At 40.2% G+C, this 9,590-nt stretch overlaps 1 protein-coding gene across 5 annotated transcripts in view; it reads right to left on the bottom strand.

Annotated features, from left to right (window-relative positions):
• GPCPD1 (glycerophosphocholine phosphodiesterase 1) overlaps positions 1-9,590 on the bottom strand; it is a 58,707-nt gene that overhangs the window by 23,729 nt on the left and 25,388 nt on the right. For all 5 annotated transcript variants that reach the window (XR_001363791.1, XM_014546483.1, XM_005874668.2 and 2 more), the window contains 2 exons: positions 7,332-7,455; positions 2,772-3,003 (listed from right to left, as the gene is read on the bottom strand). Coding sequence is in view for 4 of the 5 variants with exons in the window: in XM_014546483.1 (XP_014401969.1) it covers positions 2,772-3,003; positions 7,332-7,455 (356 nt within the window). In the remaining variant the exon portion in view is untranslated. The remainder of the gene's footprint in view (positions 1-2,771; positions 3,004-7,331; positions 7,456-9,590) is intronic.

Genomic DNA, 9,590 nt, shown 5'->3' with positions numbered 1-9,590 from the left:
GCGCCCCAACTCCCCAATCGGCCCTGCTCTGAGCCTGACCAGGGGCTGCACCTAGGGATTGGGCCTGCCCTCTGCCACCCGGAAACAGGCCTAAGCCAGCAGGTCGTTATCTCAGGAGGGGTCCCAGACTGCGAGAGGGCACAGGCCGGGCTGGGGAACCCCCCCACCCCCAGTGCACAAATTTTTGTGCACCGGGCCTCTAGTCCTATATAATAAAAGGGTAATATGCAAATAGACCAAATGGAAGAACAACCAAACAACCAATCAAAGTGTAATATGCTAATGATACGCTAAGGCTGCTCAATTGCTCACTATGACGTGCACTGACCATCAGGGGGCAGACAGTCAACTGGTCGACCCATTGCTATGATGTGCAATGACCACCAGAAGGCAGATGTTCCAACTGGTAGGTTAGCTTGCTGCTGAGGTCTGGATGATTGGTATTGAGTGAGATGGGCCGGACATGCCCTGGAGCCCTTCCACGGTCCCTCCCCGGCCCGACTGTGGACCGGTGGGGTCCCTCAGCCTGGCCTGCACCCTCTCACAATCCAGGACCCCTTGGGGGATGTCCGAGAGCCGGTCTCAGCCTGATCCCGCAGTCCACTCCCCTTGGGAGGGTGCCAGACGCAGGGCTCATGGCTGACAAGCACTGCTGCAGCAGCGCGAGCCTCTCCCAATGGGGACTGATTGGGCATGAGCCCGCGGCAGGCACAGCAGGGCCAGGATGAGTGGGAGTGGCAGGTAGGAGCTGCAGGCAGCGTTGGACTGCAGGATTTGGCCCAATCCCTGCAGGCCACCCAGAGGGATCCTACCCGTGCACAAATTCATGCCCCGGGCCTCTAGTATTATATACACAAGACTAAGGTATACCTGTAGTGAGCTTTTAATGTATATTATATTCTATAAAAACACATCCACACAGATGACATAGAGGGATGGTAACTCTCCAGGAAATTGGACACTTTGAGATTACATTGAGTATTTTTTTTTTTAGCAGCCTAGTTAATAAATAAAATATTATTTCCAAAACTGCTAACCAAATGAAAGGGATATTAGACTGTTCAAGAGATTACTGAAAGGTAGGTCCTGCCCAGCAGGTGTAGCTCAGTGGTTGACTGTCGACCCATGAACCAAGAGGACCCCATTTCATTTCCTGGTCAGGGCACAAGCCCAGGTTTCTGGCTCGATCCCCACTGGGAGGCATACAGGAGGCAGCCGATCATGATCCTATCTTATCATTGATGTTTCTCTCTCTCTCTCTCTCTCTCTCTCTCCCTCCCCTTTCCTTTCTGAAATCAATAAAAATACATTTTTTTTTAAAAAATAAGAAAACATTCAACCAAAACTTTATATTTTTATAATAAAATCCTACAGGTCATATTACTTAGGTAAGACCTAACTATAGTTTTCTTTTTTTAAAAATAAAAGTATTTTTAGTTATTTTTGGGGGAAAATACTGTAAATTCCATCTAATGCAAAGTAGCTAAAAAGCCACTCACAAAAGCTATGTCTAAAGGAATCATCAAATTAAACAATTCAAAGATTATAATTTTAATTACACACAACAAATGTTACTCACTGGGTTTAAATCCATTCTGAATTGTGCCATTTTCAAGAAACCACGGCTACTTGCTACTGCTAAGCAAGGCACATACCCTACTCTCAAAGATTTAAATTTTAGAAAAATAAAAATGGGAGTGAAAGTGCCAAAAAAAAAAGAAAGTAGGGAAAGTGATACACATAACTACTGAGCCAGGCCCAATAGAGCAAGGACCTCAGGGGAGGGCTCGGTATTATTTGTGGAGAGCCGTAGCCGATTTGGCTCAGTGGATAGAGGGTTGGCCTGAGGACTGAAGGGTCCTGGGTTAAATTCCAGTCAAGGGCACAAGCCTGCCTCTGTAGTTCCCCAGTTCCCTCAGCCCCCCAGGGCCAGCCCGAGGTGCAGGCAAGCCTCAGATGTCGGCTGCCCAGCCGCCCAGGGCCGCCCAAGGCTCAGGTAACCAGAGCCAGCTGAGACTTGTGCTGCCAGCAGTGGCAGCAGCAGAGGTATGATGGGGCGTCGCCTTCCCCTGAGGGCTCCTGGACTGTGAGAAGGGGCAGGTCAGGCTGAGGGACCCCCCCACCTCCAGTGAATAAATTTTCATGCACCAGGCCTCTAGTTCTTATAATAAAATGCCTCAATAAACCATAGACTTTGGTCACAAAAAGGGCTCAATCATGCTAGTTTCATCAGGTTGCCCAACAACAGTTATATTTAGAACAGACACAGACATCAAGACATCTGATCTTTATTTGAAACCAATTTTGCTGAAGTTCTCAATTATATTCTTAATTAGAGGCACGATGCACGAATCTGTGCACGGCTGGGGTCCCTCAGCCTAGCTGGTGATAGGGGCTGATTGGGGCCATCTAGCCCAGTCCTGATCGGGGCAGACTGGGGCCAGCTGGCTGGCCAGGGGGAGGGACCGGCCTGCGTTGAGCGTCTGCACCCTGGTGGTCAGTGTACGTTATGCGACTGGTCGACTGGTTGTTCAGTTGACCGGTTGTAACAGTCGCTTATGCTTTCATATATATAGATATATATAGGTAGTACTTGTGTCTGTCAACTCTTTAAGTTTTTTAAGCCTGCTAAAATATATAGAAGATTAAACATCTAAAATGCTGTACAAATCATGGGTTTATATAAATCAGACTACAATAAAAATGAAAACATACACAAAAGTTCATGCCTACATTCCTTCTCAACCCCCTCAAGTTAAAGAATTACTCACCTCAAAAAAATCAAATATTAGTTCCAAATTATCTGGTTCCATTGTCTGTATGCTATACTCTGTCCAACGATCAGGCTGTAAGCCATACCCACAATCCGGCTGTGAATGCTTGCACTTGAACTCAGTGTCGCTTATCAAGGATATCTCCAGGGTATTAGACATTTTGTGAAGAACAGGGGGAGACACCCTATCATCATCATCTTCCTCCAGACCCTCTAGTGTCAGCTTCACTCTAAACAAAAGGAAAAAATAATGAATTTCAAAAAGTGGAACTAAAGGAAAACTCATAAAAATGTTATCTAAATGCTAAAATTTAGAAGTGCTCCCTGAATATGCAAAATCTTCAAATAATAAAATACAAGGTGGAGCAAAAGTAGGTTTACAATTGTGAGTACATGAAACAGAGTTTTTTTTTTATTATTTATATTTTCCATACAGCAACTGTAAACCTACATTTGCCCTACACTGTGTATTATATAAAGACCACACACACTATAGGTTAAGGCAGTGATGGCGAACCTTTTGAGTTCGGCGTGTCAGCATTTTGAAAAACCCTAACTTTAACTCTGGTGCCGTGTCACATATAGAAATTTTTTGATATTTGCAACCATAGTAAAACAAAGATTTATATTTTTGATATTTATTTTATATATTTAAATGCCATTTAACAGAAAAATCAACCAAAAAAATGAGTTCGCGTGTCACCTCTGACACACGTGTCATAGGTTCGCTATCACTGGATAAAATACTGATGTTTTAGCCCTAGTTGGTTTGGCTCAGTGGATAGAGCCTTGGCCTATGGACTGAAGGGTTCTGGGTACGATTCCAGTCAAGGGCACATGCCCCGATTTTGGGCTCAATCCCCAATAGGGGGTGTGCAGGAGGCAGCCAATCAATGATTCTCATCATTGATGTTTCTATTTTTCTCTCCCTCTTTTTTCCTCTCTGAAATCAATAAAAATATATTTTAAAAAGTACTGATGTTTTAATCTACATATATTTCTATAAAGTATTAAAATGAGACAAATGCTCATTAAGCCTAAGGCCATTTCCATTAATTCTTTGGTTTTTAAAAAAACGAATCTAAAAAGGTATTTACTATTACCCTCCATCTATACCTGGCCATTTCAATTTCTTTTGAGATGTCTCACAAATGCCTATGCATAAAACAAGCACAAAATTGAACCATATTCTGCTAGTCTGCATTAAAAGACTGTTAAGAGTTAGAGATTATAAACTATTTTCCCTTTTCTTCTATCTCACCACAGTTGAGTCGGGGGTACTTTGTGAAAAGTATATTACTAAAGAAAAACACTGTATTAAGTACATATATTTGTCTGTATGTATCTTTTATGTGTGTCTGTACTTTTTTAAACAAAACAAACATATAAACTAAGAGTCTAAAACTCTTATAGGCCTGCAGCAATGAAAACAAAGACCAATTACCCAAGCCATAGGGCTAACAGAGACTAATCTACTCCCAATAAAAGGCAATTACTTGCACGGAGCACTTGTAATGCCCAAAAGTACTCAATTCTAGAATATACAAGAATGTACCAACTGAAATGCACTTAAACAATTTTAATATTATTAATGTAGGAAGTAATGTTAATGGATACAGCAGCGATTTTCAACATTTTTTATATCACAGCACACATAAACTAATTAATAAAATTATGCAGCACACCAAAATATTAAGTTGTTTGCCAGTCTGACCAACAATTTGATTCATTCACACTGGACGGCTATTGTGTTGGCTATTGCCATTTTTTTAATTTGACAATATAAAGGAAAAGAGGTGAGTGCCCCTGACTAAATAGTCAGGTATTACATGTTTTTAAAATTCTGCAGCACTCTGGTTGAAAAGCGCTGGTAAGAGTAATAAAGAGCTAAGCTCCAAAAACTTTTCATTCTAGATTTAAATGGGATCTGATTGATAAAAATAATGGAACTGTATTAGTGGGACCTGCTTTCTCTGCATGACCTCCTGTCTCCAACCACTGCTGAGCCTTATCACATAGCCACATAATTCTGAAGTCTTCCTGAGGGAACATCCATATAGATTATTCAAGTGGTAATACTGTACTAATCAAAAGTAGCACTTCAATAATAAAAAAAAAACAACCATCATCTCTTCTCATAAACCAAAGCTCTTAGGAATAATTCTGGACAACCGATTCTATTGGTGAACCTGAAAGAAGAAACATCCTCTACCAGAGCATATGAAAAGAGACCACAAATGGACAGTAATGAACAGGCAAGAAAGGCATGGAGATAAAAAGGCTATTCTGTCATCAGCAATGTGCATCTACCCTCCTCCCTCACCCCCAGAAAAGAAAGAAAAGTCATGTTTAAAGGGATCTATGAAAGAATTTGTTAAAGGGGTTCTTCAAATAGCTATATAAATGTTATAGTCTATCATAAAGAGACATTGCTTTTCACTTACTGCTGGAGTCAACTGAAAGAGAAACTTGTGCTTAAAATTTGATAATAAAATAAAATAGCATGTTTAGTGTTTTAGTTAAAATGTATAAGCTGTTGCTAAGTTTTTAAAGTCCTTATAACCTTGCAGATAAAATTATTTCCTATACCATGAAGGTTTAATCTAACACTAATACAAACTTGGGGGGACAGAAAATGGTCAGAACACCAGTTTCTAGCTATGCATGATTATTTCAACAGGAATCAGCCCAGCCGGCCGTGAGTGTTGACCTATGAACCAGGTGGTCATAGTTTAATTCCCAGCCAAGGCATATGCCCAGGTTGCAGGCCCAATCCCTGGTGTGGGATGTGCAGGAGGCAGTCAATCAATGATTCTCTCTCATCACTGATGTTTCTTTCTTCTCCCTCTCACCTTCCTCTCTGAATTCAATAAAAATGTATTTTAAAAAATATGAATTAGTTGTTAATTTGTAGAGCCCAACTAAGTATGATTATATGAAATATTCCAACTTAAGCCTAAGCAACACTATAATATATACAAACACTCAAAATAATTTCTAGAAACAATAAGGGGTAATGGGGTGGGGAGGGAGACATATGTAATACTTTTAACAATAAAGATTTATAAAAAAAAAACAAACACAAAAAACTGCAAGAGAAACAAGCACTTTGGAGACTGAAGAAAACATAATTTTGAAAAATATGTATAGAAAATAAAAGTTAACTTTTCATAGAAAAATAAAAAAGAATGGTATAGGACTCAGTATATATTTGCAAGGCAATCAGAACCCCAACCATTAATATCTATGAATTTCTTAGTAAGTCTTATTAAGCCCAACCAACCAAGGCTTTTACTGCTTTCTTTATTTCAAGGTCTTATGCTAATGAGACATTTTATAGTTATTACACAATTTGCTTCCTTTAACATTTAAATAAGATATTAAATTATAGCCCTAGCCGACTTGGCTCAGTGGATAGGGCGTAGGCATGCGGACTGAGGGGTCCCAGGTTTGGTTCCGGCCAAGGGCACATGCCTGGGTTGCGGGCTCGATCCCCAGTGTGGGGTGTGCAGGAGGCAGCCAATCAGTGATTCTCTCTCATCACTGATGTTTCTATCTCTCTCTCTCCTTCTCCCTTCCTCTCTGAAATCAATAAAGAAATATATATTTTTAAAAAAAGATATTAAATTATATGACTAACTGGTTAGAGAATCTTTGCAGTCAAATGGATCTTGCACATCAACCATGTGGTCCCATAACCTCCATTTTTTCTGAAGCAAAGCAGAAGCCTAGAAATGCACAGAAACAAGGTACACCCAAAATCCTTTACTCACTTTCAGAAGAGCCAATGCAAATAACTATGAAGTATTACATACCCTTTCCCTTACGTATTGTATGATTGGGAAAAGTTTTATAATATTTAAGCAGTTATGGTAAAACATTTATGGATTTTGAAACTGCAGTATTATTATGAATTATATCCAAATGACAGAGCTGCCTGGTTCACTAAGAAGCCAGCTCACTCAAAGGCATATATGATGACATTACAGAAAAATAAAGTTACTCACTAAGTATAAAGTTTTTGTGTAAAGTTTTCACACAAAACTTGACATCTATTTTTTAAATTAATATATGATTAAAAAGAAACTAATATGGAACTGCTATGATAACTGCTACCTTTCTTCGTGGAAAGGTTTTCATTTGTAAGCTGCAGGAAAGTTTAGGGCACTGAAGGATATTTCCAACAATCATTTTTCTGTTTACCTTCATTTAGCACAAAATCATTTCTCTTATATCAATTTAAAACAAGCAATTTATTGCTACACTAATAAATTTTAAATGGTATAAACCATACAGAAATATAAGCTTGGAAATCATTTATTTACATAAAAACACAGTGTTCTAGTTTCAAATTTAGAGATTAAGAATAACATAAGTACATGTAATTGCAGCAATCTGAGACAGGGAAGCAGTTCACTCTCATAAGACCCTGTAGTTCTTAGAAAACGTAACATTAAAAGTGTGCTCTTTTTTAGTTTATACACTTAAAGTCTAAAACCAGAAATCTACAGCATTAGTGAAAATAAATGGCCTAAGTAACAAATACACATGGTCATACCTAAATCTAGATTTTTTAAATTTCTTCTTGGTTATAGAGACAGGAGGCTTTTCAGAATAATGCAAACGTAATCTTATTTCAGTCTGACACGTCAGCCATCCCGAATCCAAATTCTCAACACCATCTGGCAAGTAAATACAAAGAAGAGTAATTATTATACATATTTTTAAACAATCCAGTAAGTACAATACACACTGACAATTCTAGTTCACATTCAGATTTTAATACATTCAGGTTATGTCACTGGTACTTCTCTCCAAAGCAAATATATATGCAGTCTTAAATTTATCATTGAAAAAGAACTTTTATATGAAGAGGGGGAAAAAGTTAAATGAATGTTAACAATAGCCATAGTTTAACTTAAGTAAATAAAAATATTCTAATTAAATCCATTATCGAAATAATACACATTCATTTCAGAAAGAATCCATGTTTCAAGATGACTTCTAACCTACATTTGTTCCATTGGGAATTACTATTACACTTCCAAATACTTCACATGAGGTTATTTATTCAGCTGAAACTAATTATACGACTAGTGCTAGGGACTGAAATATGAGATGGTAAAAATAAAACTGTGAGTCAATTCTGTATTCTCACATTTATACATTCTGCCGTAAATTTCACAACTGTGATAATACTGTATTAGCACTGTTTAACTTGAAGTTTCCTACTAACATAGGTAACACATTTTTCAAAGTACTACTGAACTATCAACTGTTTTGGACCTAAGTTTTTCAATAGGACTTAAAATATATATCAAGAAACATTTATCTTTAGAAATGTAACTTTAAAAATGTTTAGTAATTAGCAAATCTATACTAATAAAAGGGTAATATGCTAATTAGACCGTGAGACCTTCTGGACGTCCTTCCAGACAAAGCCATGGCGGCGGGCCGAGGCAGAGGCGGCTGGGGCCATCAGGCCAGGAGGGGAGGGCAGTTGGGGGGGATCAGGCTGCCAGGGGGAGGGGGCAGTTGGGGGTGAGCAGGCCAGCAGGCAGAGTGGTTAGGGGCGATCAAGCAGGCAGGCAAGTGAGCGGTTAGGAGCAATGGTCCCGGATTGCGAGGGGGTTGTCCGAGTGCCGGTTTAGACCCTGTGGGGTCCCAGATTGGAGAGGATGCAGGCTGGGCTGAGGGACGAATTTTGTGCACCAGGCCACTAGTTTTAAAAATAAAAAGAAACCACAGGAGTGGGTGGGGAGAGGTCAATGAGGGGAAAAGGAGACATATATAATACTTTCAACAATAAAGAATTTAATTAAAAGAAGAAATATTTGGGTAGAAATAAAAAAATAAAAAGAAACCACCATTATTTCTTAATTTTAAACTATTTCCAGGAATAGACAAAGTTGGAGAAATGACTTTGCATCCTAAAAGCTAATAGCCCACTGTACACAATAAGCATCTGTAGATTCAAGTAGCAGACCTTCCTCACACACCACGCACGTCTATGAAAAAAAAATGTTTTCCTTAAGTGGCAGTCCTGACCAACTTTAAAATCATTTTTCGTGAGAATTTTCAGCTGAAAATATTCAAGAACACCCAAATTGTAATATATGTATTTTTCTAATATTCATTGCAAATTGATTTTTTTAAAATTAAATTCAAAATATTGTGGCACGTGGGGATGGTTTCCGTTTTGGATGCGTGGCTGTTAACTGGCTTAAGCTGAATTTAGAACAATAAAAATTTCCATGCAGTTATAACCATATGTAGTAATTAACACACAACAGCTGAAAAAAACCTATCCTATCTAATAATAGACAAACATGGTAATTGACCGTACCTTCGCTACACCTCCCATGGCTAATCAGCATGATATGCAAATTAACTGCCAACAAAGATGGCGGCTAATTTGCATACTACGGGCAGGACAGCGCAGCTGGCAGCATGAGAGCCGCCATCCAGGCCCCCGTGTGCGACCCCAGAAGCCGCCTGCCTGCCGCCCAGAAGCTGGTGATGGGGGTGGGGGGGAGATGGGGGTTCCCTGCCCAGGCCTGACGCCTGGGCCAGAGGCGTCAGGCCTGGGAGGAGGGAGGAGCTGGCAATCGGAGGGGTCTGAGGTTCCCCTGCCCAGGCCTGATGCCTCGGCAAGAGGCATCAGGCCTGGGCGAGGGGCCAAGCTGGCGATCAGAGCGAGATGGGGGTCCCCTGCCCAGGCCTGAAACCTCTGGCAGAGGCGTCAGGCCTGGGCAAGGGGCCGATCCGGCAATCAGAGGGTGATGGGGGTCCCCTGCCCAGGCCTGACACCTCTGGC

This window comes from Myotis brandtii, unplaced genomic scaffold, assembly GCF_000412655.1.
Source record: "Myotis brandtii unplaced genomic scaffold, ASM41265v1 scaffold45, whole genome shotgun sequence".
Taxonomy (NCBI): Eukaryota; Metazoa; Chordata; class Mammalia; order Chiroptera; family Vespertilionidae; genus Myotis; species Myotis brandtii.
The sequence above is the reverse complement of the archived record's forward strand: the minus strand, read 5'-3'. Positions and strand labels throughout refer to the sequence as shown.